General features: G+C 40.1%; 1 protein-coding gene across 3 annotated transcripts in view; it reads left to right on the plus strand.

The window, feature by feature from the left end:
• Positions 1-237: 237 nt before the first annotated feature.
• Positions 238-13,192, plus strand: part of ZDHHC15 (zinc finger DHHC-type palmitoyltransferase 15) — a 28,391-nt gene continuing 15,436 nt past the window's right edge. The window contains exons 1-8 of one of the 3 annotated variants that reach the window (XM_035541595.2): positions 238-397; positions 3,260-3,286; positions 5,677-5,771; positions 7,242-7,362; positions 8,226-8,295; positions 8,900-8,932; positions 10,005-10,125; positions 11,915-12,047. In XM_035541595.2, the coding sequence (XP_035397488.1) occupies positions 280-397; positions 3,260-3,286; positions 5,677-5,771; positions 7,242-7,362; positions 8,226-8,295; positions 8,900-8,932; positions 10,005-10,125; positions 11,915-12,047 (718 nt within the window). In that variant the 5' untranslated portion in view covers positions 238-279. Of the gene's footprint in view, positions 398-3,259; positions 3,287-5,021; positions 5,094-5,676; positions 5,772-7,241; positions 7,363-8,225; positions 8,296-8,899; positions 8,933-10,004; positions 10,126-11,914; positions 12,048-13,192 lie in introns of those variants that run through there. The other 2 variants (XM_035541596.2, XM_035541597.2) reach the window with 2 other exon arrangements.

Consider the following 13,192-nt stretch of genomic DNA (forward strand, 5'->3'; position numbering starts at 1 on the left):
CGGGGCTCTCCTTGCAGCATTGCTGGCAGGGGCGAGGACATCTCAGCGCGGGTGCGCAGACATCGCAGTCTGGGCTCCTCGTCTGGCCTTAAACTAGGGCAAAAAAAGGCTGTGTGCAGCGACTCGTGTAACTGCACCAACAGCGCCCGCGTCCCTCAGCGCCCCGAGGCTCGGGCCCGGCCGTTACCGGCGCTCCCCTCACTCCTCAGCCGTGCCGCCAGGGGGCGCCTTGTGCCTCAGCGCCCGGTGCCGCCCGCCCAGGCTGCTCAGGCGGGGAACATGGCCTTGTCGCGGGGGCTGCGGTGCTGCCAGCGGGCCTTCGCCTGGCTGCCCGTCCTCATCATCGCCCTCGTCGTCCTCTGGTCCTACTACGCCTACGTCTGCGAGCTGTGCCTGGGTGAGCCGCGCCGGGGGCGGGCAGGGCGGAGAGGGAGCGGCCCTCAGCGGGCCCCGGCCTTCGAGGGGGGGCCGAGCCTTGCCAAGCTGGGCTGTCAGCTCCGGGCCCGGTGTGTGTCTGTGTGTCTGTCTGTCTGTGTGTGGAAACCCCCCGCTCCTTGTCGCCTGTCCGCCGGGAGCTGCCGCCGCCGCCCGGTAGCGCTGCGGCCTCCGGGGGAAGCAGGGAGCGAGGCAGGGGGATGCTGGGCGCTGCGGTTTGTTCCCCGTGTTTCGGGAAGGGTTGCTTGGGGAACGCTCACCAAGTTGGTGCGTTAACACAGAAAACAGCACGTTTAGACATAAAGTTTTAGGTCGCAGCTGGTGAATTTGTAGCTTAACGTAGCCATGAAGCCACATAATAAGTTGTGAACTTTATCCTGTTTATTACGTCCTGGCGCGGTGTGGGTGCAAAAAGCCTTCCCTAGGAGGGTCTGGCAGAGGTGGAGGCAAAAGCTGGGAGCTTGGGAGGCTGTGGGGAGAAGCAGGTGGCGCCTCTTGGGCAGAGCAAAGTCAGGTAGTGGGACAGAGGCTCTCAGAAGGGCACCTTGGGCTGTCTCTGTGTCGCCTTCTAGCATGGCACAGCAAACTGAAAGGAGGTGACCACAGGGGTGGTGGTGCAGTAAGAGCTATTGTTTCTTCTCCATGGGGACAAAAAAGAAAAGCTTTGATCTGGTTTAATTTGCAGCTAAGAACTCCAAGTACTCAATGACATTTTACTCCGTCTCTAAAACTGGGGACGTTTTCTTTTGGGAATTCACATGGAGCAATTTCTCCAAAACACATGGCAATATCCAGTAGCTCTACAACCGTTGACTAAACCACGTGACAAAAAAAAAATTAGGATATACTCCTGAAACACTGTGTAAATACAGTAATATTTAACACTGCTTAATTCCAAGTCTCAGTGCAGCCATTAGACAAGACTGCTGAATTAAGTGGGATTTGGATTGGGATTGTGTTATTCTGAAAATACGCCTTAGACTGGCAGGAGCCCAGCTCATTGCCTAAGCTCACAGCTTAAAATCACTGCTTTACCCACAACTGTCTGCTTTTTTTGCCTCACCCTTCTCTCTCAGGTATTTTATTTGCATGTGGAAGAGGTTATCTATACAAAAGTCAAAATGAGTAAATTGAGTTATAGGATTTGAACCTTAACTATTGGCATATGCAGTTACCTGAAAATCAGTGCTCAGGACATTCCCTCCTGCCCAAATTCCCAACATAAGGAAATTTTGTAAGGGTTTCTCTGGTGGCTTTTCTTTTTTCCTTCAGATTCCCATTGTGTATTGCCATTTTAGCTGTTGCAGGCATGCAAATTGTAGACACTCTGTTTTAATTCCTGATCTTCATCTTTAGTAGCGCATACTGCTGAGGGTTGAAAACAGTGAGAGGTGATGTCCTGAGATGCCTCATGGTGCTGGGATTTAAACACTCGGTGACTGGTACAGCCAACAGCTGACACTCCAGAGCAGGCTGTGGCTTCGTGGTTGCTTGGTGGTTGCTGCCACAGTGGGCACAATGACCTCGTGTCCTGGGATAAAACTTCTGTGTAATCTTTGCTTCGGAGTTTGCTCTTTTCTCAGGTAAATTTAGGAGAGCTCTGCAGCAAGTATGGTGTGAACTTCGGGAGGGAATAGAGCAGTATTTGTGAAAAGCTGATGTGCTCTTTGTAGGTTGATTTGCAACAAATGAAAGGAAAAAGTGAAAGTTTCCTGATGGTCTTGCTCATCTGTAATTGAGTACACAGAGGCACAACAAATATTTAGTCTCTTTTCATTTACATTTTTGTATCACAAAGATTGCAGATCAAAGTTGTTTATTAGCATGGTTTTGAGGACATCTACTTCTATTAGTTCCTACTCTGATTTACCTTTTCCAAGGTTATTTGTTTTCAAGTAGGATGACAGAGTGAGTCTTGAGGGGTAGAGCCTCTGCAGGTGCTGGCTGCAGGCTAGAAGTGAAAAGCTGCGATCTCAATCATTTATTTCCCATCAGTGTAAAAAAAAAAAAAAAAAAAGGGTCATCACAGGTAGGTGAAAATCTTCGAGTCATTTAACAATACAATCTTGTTTCTCTAAGATCACTGTGACTCTGGGAGGTGAGCTGCAGCCACTATCCTTATCTTTTCTGTTAAACTTGGATGATGACTTTCACTGACTTTAAAAGTAGTCAGGATGAGTAGACGCAGAGCAGTGCAGGCGTTGCTGCTTGCTCAAGGTAGCTTTGTTAGTAGGGACTGTTAGGGTTATAGTCAGGCAAGGAGGGGTTATAAAAACTCTTCGAGTAGGAGCTGTGAAAACCGTTGTGTTGTTACCACGTATCCTTTGTCTGACAAAGCAAAGCCAAGACAATAGCTAATTTTTATTTATGCTGATGGAGAAATGAATTAGGGCATGGCTTACTGTGGAGGATCAAGACCACTGAGAGATCAGTGGAAAGCAGGCTTATAAGTACACCCATACAGATGCTACTTGGGCAGTTGCTAGATAATCTTGGCAGTATTAGGGCAATAGAACTGTCACCAGTGGATTTGTTTCTTTGTTTGTGATACTTTTAATATACAAATATACGTGTGTTTTATAACAAGGGAAAGTACAGCATAAGTAGCAGTGATTGAACATCTTGTGGATGTCATTTGTGAGTAAACAATTCTTATGGATACTTTGAATGCTAAACTGTAGGATTTTTTAGTCCGCTGTGTTGAATTTGAACTTTTTTTTGAAAAAAATAAACCCAAGTATTTGTAGTTAGAAATGTCATTTGGCACAAACCTTACTGGGAATACTATTTGCTCTGTAAGCATATGGTTTTTTTTCTTTTTCAGTGACTCTCAGCAACCCTGTGGAAAAAGGTATGTATGTTTAATTTATAATGTGATGTTAAGTGCTTGTGTAAAAAGATTCATGAATGTTTTAATTAAAATACCAAAAATACAGTCCGGTAATTTTTTTTTTTCAACTTACATATTCTTGCAGTGTTTCCCTCCTGTAATTACACATCATCAGGATGTATATACATGATGCGTTGTTAGAAATGCTGTAACTTTTGGATATATTGGGAAATACCCCGGTTTAGTTGCAGTATATGAACAACAACATGAAAAGGCCATGATCTCCTTCAAAAAAATATATAAAAAAATAAATAAAACTGTACACATCTGTCCCTATATGCCCACACATCTCTTCTTCCTTTCTATTTTAGGTTTCCAGAGCTGCTTTTACAAGCTAAACAAAAAAGATCAATTCTGTTCTGTGGCTTGCCTTTTTTTTTTCCTTGTTTTATTTAATCTTCCAGTGAAAGCTATTTCTTATGCGTTGTATAGGGAGGCTTTTGCAAAAACAAATGTTGCTGGTTTCAGTTAGCCGATAACCATACATCAGTAGGAACATAGTAACTGAGTTACTGCCACAGAGGAGTTGGAGCAAAAGTTTCTGTGCCATTATTGCTCGACCTCAGCGTTTCTCAGGTGCACGTGGTCGTGCTGAGACCGGCATTGCTCTGAAAGCCCTGAGGCAGTGCCGGGTGGTCACCGAACACCTTGGGCAGAGCAGCAAGATCGCTTGTTGAGACCTTTTCCAGTGCTGCATCATTGGAGGCCACGGTATGTTCTAAGGGTAAGGAGTTAGTGGCCATTTTAGTATTCATCTGCTATCTTTGGCATTAGGCGTTTGGCTCATACCTATGGCCTCTTACCTCCATTTCCTTTGGCATGGTTATGAAGCGTAGCAGAAGGTGTTGCCGTTTTTGGATGGCAAACTGTTCCGTGGAGAACAGTGCCAGCTAACACTTGAAGGATCCTCTGGATTCCTGCATTAAGTAAATTCTCCTTCCACTTGAGGGCTGTCCTAGTACTTGAAACTCTTACAGAAGAACTACAGAGAGTGTGATGTTAATGATTGTTTAGCAAAAAAAAGTTACTAGTTGCCAAATATTTTCATGCATCTCTAGGTCAGCTTCCTGTAATATATGCTGTTTTGCTTTATCAATTAAATTAAACAGTTGAAAGATTTTTCCCCTTAAATACTGATTTAAAAATGATTGCGCTCCATCTACACGTAGCATGGGGATTACATCTGAAACTTAAGAGCACAGTAATGAATTATCATTGATTCACGTGATCAGTCCCACAGCCCATCACATTCCTGTGAGGTGTACTTTGTGAGGTGTGCCATCTCTTCAGAAACTCTCAAAGCATTTTCACACAGTTAATCTGCAAAGTTAGGAATTGTTTGGATTTTAGATTTCTCTTTCCACTAGTAGTAGTTACTTGAATCTTAGTTTTTTGAATTTAAAGTTTAAAAGAAACACGGAAAATGAAGATATTACTGTAATTACATAGTGTGTTTAAATAAAACTGTTTGAGATGTCTTACTGAGTCTTCACTATTAAAGAAATAAATAGTTCGTGTAGCTGAAGGATAATTGTCCTTTCTGAACCACGATATGGCTTGCGCATGCCCAAAGGCTTTGTATATTGAAATAATGTTACTCTGAGGCATGCCGGATTTCATGTGGCCATGTTGTGTCCAGTGGATTACAATTCTTTCTTAGTAATCACAAGACCTGTTTTCCTTATTTTGAGGGGTGTTTTCCTGTTTTATCTTATCGTACCAACTGTGGCAGGCCAAAAGATGTTGAATGAGACATTTGACTTCTCTGGTAATGTAAAGCTCTGCTGGAGCATGCTATTTCTTTCAAATATAGTAAGTGGTGAAAAATGCATTGCATGGATGAGCAGTACAGGGATAACATGGTACTATGAGTATAAGTGCATTCAGTAGCAACGGAACCCAAAGCTTGGAGATGCTGGAGTATCGCAGTATTTAGCCTTCATGCTGCTCAGCACCAGCCAGTTCTGCTTTGCCCATGCCCAGGACGTGGAAAAGAGGCAGGAATCCTGCCATGCCCAGTGGCAGTGTTGTCGCCTGCCCTGTGGGTTGACATCTCTCATAGCTGTGTGCTTCTCTACCCATACAAGTGGGCTGGGTGGAGATGGGGAGGTTTGTGAGATAGGTATCCCCTCACTGCAGCCACAGGGCCCTCAAGTTCTACTGACCTCTTGGCCCTAAGGTTTAGCTGTGCTGTAATACTGGTTGAAATATAAACTTTCCTTTTTTCCTCTTTTTTTTTTGTCATTGTTGTGAAAGATTGGAATTGTGCCCATTGTAAATGAAACTTTTCCTTAAGAAATTATTGTTCTGCTCTTGTTTTTGTTTTTTGTTTTTTTGTTTTTTTTTTTTAGTGGCCTATCTTATAATATTCCATGTTCTCTTTGTGCTCTTTGTGTGGACATATTGGAAGTCTATTTTTACTCTCCCAGTGCAGCCAGGCAAAAAGGTAAGAATCCAAACACTTTGCATTAATTGTAGAGTGAAGCAGGGATACTAATGAAAATTCAAAAAAGATAACCTAGAGTTATCCATAAAAACTGAGTAGTTTACTGTTCTGAGAATCCTTTGACTCCCCAAAGAGCATGATTTAAATCAGGCATGGTGTTAAGTATAAAGCTACACTTTTTAGGTGTTCCAGGAACAAGTAGGATTTTTAATGTTGAGAATAATAGGATTTATGATTATTAACTTACATACTTATAGCGGCTTTGATCTCTAAACTTTTAACAAGTTGGAAGTGAAATCCTGAGAACCTTGCTTAACCTAGCCATACTGGAGTCCTGTGAGTAAGGAACTATGGCTTTATTTTTCTGTCTTCCTTGAAGATGTCACAGCACAAGTAGAAACGGGTGCATTTTTAATGGCAGTGGGGTTTCTTGATCTCCACAGCTGGATTGTTGTGGTGGGAACATTCTGTGTGCCTCCAAGGCTCAGCACTGCCTGTAACCCTTTGCTAGTTGGAGTAGGCTTCTTTATAGCAGTTAAGCTTGTCCCATTTGTCAGGCTTGTTCTTGTGACAGTGAGGAATAGAAGAATCATTTTACTTTTAAACATGATGAAATTCTGATGTTACATGGCTGCGACACTGAGGACTGTGGCTATGTGCATAGCATATGCTAGGTGATGGTTAGCTCCAGTAACACCAGTACTTGTTACTTCCCTGGTCAATAGCATCGTAAAAGATAAATACAAGAATATACTACAGTGAAGAGAAACGGGTGCACGATGACAAAAGCACATTATTTCGGAAGTTATACTTTAGCTAAGGATATGGTATTGTTTTTTGACGTAGGTAGCTTATTTTAGGGCAAGAGTATGATTTAGAGCGCAAGACAGTCAGGCAGACATTTGTTTCTGTTGTTTTTCTGCCAAATATTTACTTTTTCGTGGTGGTCAGATTGAATTATTTTGCATTTTGTGTTACTCTTTATAAAATACCAATAAAACACTGTGTTTAGAGCAATAGAAGAGGATGATGGTGTGTGGCTCTTGAAATATTCATGGCCATAATCTAATCCAAATTACAAGAATATGAGTTTATAAATAACTAATTCCAGTGTTAGAAAAATATAGCTGGGGGACAGGTTCTTGCTCACAAGGAAAGTGCTTGAAATGTCATTATCACTGTTATTAATGCTATTTGTGAAAAAGTCTAAAGCAGCAACAGTAGTAGCAATTAGAGTATGTTGCTTTGTGATCTTAATTTCACTTCTGCTTTTTTTCCTGATGTACTGTGTAGTATTCTGCCTGTCCAGCACTTACTCTCTCACTTTATCTCCTTAACCAATACATTTTCCTGTTAGATTAATCCTGTTAGAAGGAGTGTGAGATAAAAATGTTTCCAAACTTGGCTAGATTTCAAAAATTCTCTCCTCTACCCATGAGTAACTGGTTCTCTCATGACTTCTGCTTCTAGTACCATATGTCCTATGCTGACAAAGAACGCTATGAAAATGAAGAAAGGCCAGAAGTGCAGAGGCAGATTCTTGCCGAAATTGCCAGGAAGTTGCCAGTGTACACAAGAACGGGGAATGGAGGTCAGCTAAGCAGAGAGTTTTGTTTCTCTAAATCTAATCAAGCAGGCTAAAGTAGCATATGCTGGCAATCCAGATTATAGTACATCCTGATGCCACTGCATACACTGCATAGCTTTTGTACTAAGAATTTTCATATCTTTTCTGTCAGGTTTTATGTTTGGGAAAACCAAAAAAAAAGCCTTTAACACCTGGTTCATCTTCAGTGGAGTACCAAGTTCTGGCTCTGAGTAGCAATATGTTAGCCTTTGTACTTAGAGTTCAACAGCATACTTACATTGTCTGAGTTTAATAGTCGCAGTAGTAATAATAATAATATACCAAAATCTGCAGTGGTTTTTACTTAAAAAAGAGTGTAGCTTAGAGATGCAGGGCACAAGGTCCAAAAATCTGTTCACTGAATTGTTCTGTGAGTAAATGCATACTGCATTCCTTTCCAAGCGTAAAGGAAATCCATTTTCAGACTGGAAGTTCTGGCCTGTTCGTTTCTGTCAGACAAGCCAAAGAATTCTGAAGTAAGGAGCTGCTGTATAGCCAATTATCAACACGGAATGTATTGAAAGTCTGAGTAAATGTGGAAGCCAGAAGGAAGTGTACAGTTCCGTTTTAGTGGTTTTATGCTGATCGCATGCTTCACAGTGAGGAGAGTTCCCTGCATCTGCAAGTCTCTAGAATAACTGTGAGCACTCCTTATCTGATTATGACCTGGCAGCAAATCTCAGCTGCAAATGGACTCATCTTTTACAAAGATAAAGGAAAAGAATATAGATAGTTTGAAAATGAGCAGAATATTAACGAATATGCAAAAAAAAAAAAAAAAAGACCAACACCTCTATTATTTGCTATTAACGTGTCTTTAATTGCAGGTATTCGATTCTGTGATAGATGCCAGCTAATAAAACCAGATCGCTGTCACCATTGTTCTGTTTGTGCTATGTAAGTTAATGGATTGTTTGTCACTGAAATGAACGTACCCACTAAGTTACGTGAATGTGCCGATTCTTCACATATCTTTTTGCATACTTTGATGTAAAGGTACGCAAGTACCTCTGTTCCAGCTGCAGCCAACAGCATATGTACATGTGTGACAGCATGAAGGTTTGCATTCTGCTCTTTGTGGCCCTGAAGTGTTTGCAGTTCCCACACCTACCAATCTGTGAGTGTTAAGTTGATAGAAAGCTTGCTGTCTGATGAAAGATTAACTGATAGTCTGTAGCTGGTTAAATAAAGTGCAATTTCTACTTTTTAATATAGTAGGCCTTTACAAGTGGTGTTTTGCAAAAATTTTAAGTGCTCTAGGGCAGGAACCATTTTTTTTTTATCTTGCAGAATACCAAAGACATTGGCAGATCTTGAAAAAGTAATAGATGTTCTATCTTAAAATTATACCTACCTTAAAAAAATTCAACAAGAGTATCATCTTGAGCTTGTGTCACATGGAAATCTGCTCAAAAAAAGGGGGGGCTTCTGCTACTGATCTGCAGTTGCCAATTATGTACCAAATATAAGTCTTCCACTTTTCTTTTTTGTCCTTTTGCAGATGTGTGCTAAAAATGGATCATCACTGTCCATGGTATGTCCTAGATACTGGTTTGTAATTTTCTGAAAAAGGAGACTGTTTAGATGTATTTATTCCATAGAATAGTGTCTGTATGCCTCTTTCAGTTTAGACCATATTGGGAGATTTATAAAATAATTACACTTTGAAATCGCCTGAAGCATTTTTATTTTTGAAAGACAGGTCATTCATGTTTGTTCTATTAACTACATGCAAAAAGCTGTTTTATAGATGGAATTTAAAATCCATCTGCTAATTCACTGTGACTATTACTCAAATTGTAAATGGACTTCAACTTACCCCTTAATTTTGGTTATGTAGTACTTTGAGCATGCAGTTGGTGGTTGCTTTCAATAGTAATATTTGCATGCAATTTGTTTGTGAAATGAAGCCTGCCACCTGTGTGTGGTCAAAGATACTTTGTGTAGAATGGTGCATGGAAACATTAAGCTTTATTCCTTTTGAGAATTGCTGCCACTAATTCTCTTAGAGTTCTCCTTTTTTAAAAAGGAAGATCTCAGAAATCAAAAGCAACACAGACACTTCCCCACCTGAACACCCGTGGCATTCCTAAATTTAGGGGGATTTTCAAACATGAGTTATGAAAGAAATGTCTATGTTTTTTTCTGCACTCCCTTGTTTATTTTTAGAGTTGCCCTGTGCATGGAGAATTAGAATCAAATTTGTTTGATTTGTTTTATATGTAATCAAACAAGTGGTGAATCTGGTTTCTGAGCTGTGCTAATGAATAGAAGTAAAACAGAAATCCTAGATCCGATTACCTCTGCAGACCAGAAACAGACAGGAGCAATTAGGATCTGCCTCTGTAACAAATTTACCAGCGGTACCAACTTTAAAACAGCTCTCGAAAACACGAACTGTGTTTTTGTACTTAGCAGAACAAGTCTTCAAGTGAAAAGCAAAAAGACTTCAGTTATATTTCATTTAGACCACTAAGGGGAGCTGTTTATTGATGAAATTTCATTCTATAATGAAGAGGATTAATAACCTCCCCCACAATGTAGTAGTTACTGTGTTATAAGTGTGCTGCACATATCCTGATTTTAACTTTGCTTTTGTTCTCTAGGGTGAATAACTGCATTGGATTCTCTAACTACAAGTTCTTCCTACTCTTCTTAGCCTATTCTTTGTTGTATTGCTTGTATATTGCTGCAACAGTCTTCAAGTATTTCATTAAGTATTGGACAGTAAGTCATGGAATCTGGTTACTTTTTTGTATCTTCTGAGCTAGTGGGATTTAGGCACTCTAGGTACTTGTTTCCTTTCAGTCAGTGGAGGGTTTGTGTTTGTTCCATAAGGTGTGGGTTTTTTTTGAGCCCGTATTTGAGTGTAACTCCCAATATGTCTGAACTGCACACAGTGAGGAGGAAATAGACTTTGGGAATTTCAAATCGTAGGGATAGCTTCTGGAAAAGAAGTTCTTTCTTGTACAAATGTATATGAACATGTGTATCTCAGATTCTTTTGAATTTATCACAAGTTTATTAGCTTAGAAAACTCAAATGTCATTCCAAAGAAGATACACTTCACTGAAAGAGAGCCCAGGATTGCAGTTTACTAAAATGTTCTGGTGATTTTTTCAATATACATTAGGGTATATCATCAGCCCTATTGCCAGGGTCAGAGGTGTTGCACAGGGATAAACACAGCTTGAGTTAGGTTAGCCTCTTAGACATAAATGTGGTTAATTATCCCACATCAAAATATAGCTGTTATTGGCTGGTCAGACCTCCTTATTGGGGGGGGGGGGGTGGATGGGGGGTGTAAAAAGCCAACAACAACCAACTTCTACTGATTATGGAAATAGTTGTCTTCTAGGTAGAAATTCTTAGCTGTCAACATTTGATGCCTTTAAAGTGGTTGCAAGAATGCCTCCTACGTAATTCTGTCTTATTACAGGAAACCATTAATTGTGGGTGGGTGTTTTTCTTTTATGTTGTTTCCTGAACTGCCTGGGCATATTTCTTTTACCTTTGTCTATATTCCGGTCTTAAGGATTAGGTCCCTTGCCCATAGCGATAGAGCAAGTAAAGGAAGGTGTAGACTGCAGAACCTGGGGTTGCCACCATATTGTTCACTCTAACTGATGGTTTCCAGCAGCTTCATGTTTTGAAGAGTATCAGCTCCCTTCTCTGTTCTGATATCAAAGCATAACAGCCTAGCACTGATCTGTACATATTTACTGAACAATGTCAAAAAAACTTGTTCAATTTCTAATCCTCATGTGACTCCTTTCTTGATTTAAAAGTTGATGGAAATAAATCATGCTTCTTATTCAGTTACCAATGATCATTTATGTGCAAGCAATGCCACCTGGCAACTCCAGTAAGCTAAGGGAGACCTTATGTCTCTGGTCTTTTTTCTTTAATGTCCCCTGTGCTGTCAACTCTAAATGACAGAGTTTAAGTAACTTAATTTTGCTGTGCATTAACTTATTAATTCCTTTTTTTTTTTTTTTTAAATGTCTAATCACCTACATAAAATGCCTCCTGAGATATTCATGAGACACTGGCAGGAATTATTTTTTATGCTAAGAAAGGCACAGAGACTTTAACTCTCTGCTTGCGTATGTATGGTGTACAAATGCTTAGAGGTATTTTTTTTTTGCTTTGGGGTCCCCACAGCCCATCTGTAGATGTATACTTACAAGGAGGAATTCAAGAGCTTGTGCCTGCCTGTTTCCCTGTGGACACAGGACAGTCTTGTGCCCATGTGGGAAGACGGTGTGATTTTACTGGCTCTGTCACATGTAGAAAGTTAGTAGCATACCACTCCTTCAGCTTTGGTTATGGGAGGGGAAATGAATCAGATCACTTCTTTGTCTTTTCTTGCTTTTTATAGTAAGATGCAACTTTTTGTATAATAGTTTGATAACTCAAAATAAGTATTCTAGAGGATATCTTTCTTCTCTAGGAAGAAAGAATTATCAGCTTTTATTTGTTCTTATCAGTTGCTCTGTGTTTCTTCTCTTTCTAGGGAGAACTGACTAATGGACGTTCCAAATTTCACGTCCTTTTCCTTCTCTTTGTGGCGGTTATGTTCTTTGTAAGCCTTATGTTTCTGTTTGGCTACCATTGTTGGCTTGTCAGTAGAAACAGATCTACTTTAGGTAAGGCTCTTGTGTCTTCCTTAGGTGAGACACTCCATTAAGCAGTGCTGTAACAGGAAAGGGGAAAAAATACATTCGTGTTCTACTGTATGTTCATGCTGGCTTGTGAGGGGAGGAGGATTTAAGGTCTTGGCACAGTGCTGCAGAAGTTTCTTGCTGCAAATGAGCTGCATTTATTAACTGAGGTGACAAAAGCTTTGTTAGGGAAACTAGAGCTTTAAAGTGTAAGAGTCCAATTATACAAATGTTATGCATATGTGTAACTACATTTGCTGTGAAATGGGTGCAGCTTTTCAGGAATAATGGTTGTTTATGCTCATATGCTGGAGTGCATCCTAAGGCTAGTGAGGCTGGGAGAAACAATGTCCATCTTCAGTGACAAAGGCAAAGAAATTAGGACTGTAAAATTAAGCCATTGAAATCAAAATCTGAAGCAATATGATTTTATGGAGTGATCTCTTTTTCTTTCCTCAGATAAGCTGTTCAATTTTTAAAGATTTTTGGATAAAGTTCTATAACAAAACAGTGTCAAGAGTTTGAGCAAATACTCAGATTTTGTATAATTATTAACTTTAAAACTCATTTCAAGGGGCACTGAAGCTCATCTAGCCCAAAACATCAGACCTCTGCAGCAGCTTAGAAGGTAGATAAAATTGTTTCTAGTGTACTTGAGGTTCTCCTCCCCTCTCTTTCTTTTTTAATTTTATTTCTCACCATAACAGAGGGCCTATCTGCATATGTTTGTTCATTATATCATTAACGAATGAGGCAATTTAAGTCTCCAGTCCCACTTCTGCAGTATGCATTGAAGACAGACGTACTTAATTCTGCAGATTTTTGATTTAGAAATTTCTACCCACTTTATTTCAACAAATTTCATGCAAAGATCTTCTAACTCTCTTTTGTAGATTAAACGGACTGATTTTAGTTGAGTTTGATTATTCCATGTAGTTAATTTTCCAAGACCAAATTCCTACCTTCAGTTTGAAAGTCATTACAGGCTTGCAAAATAAAAAACCTATTATTTTCACACTTTGTGTCTTTGTAATGCTAGCTAATAATCTGACAAACAATGTTGTCCTTAGATGGCTACAACATGCACAGTCCTGTTTGTGTATTTGGCATTGATTTTCATTTTTTCACTG

Source organism: Cygnus atratus, chromosome 13 (assembly GCF_013377495.2).
Source record: "Cygnus atratus isolate AKBS03 ecotype Queensland, Australia chromosome 13, CAtr_DNAZoo_HiC_assembly, whole genome shotgun sequence".
Taxonomy (NCBI): domain Eukaryota; kingdom Metazoa; phylum Chordata; class Aves; order Anseriformes; family Anatidae; genus Cygnus; species Cygnus atratus.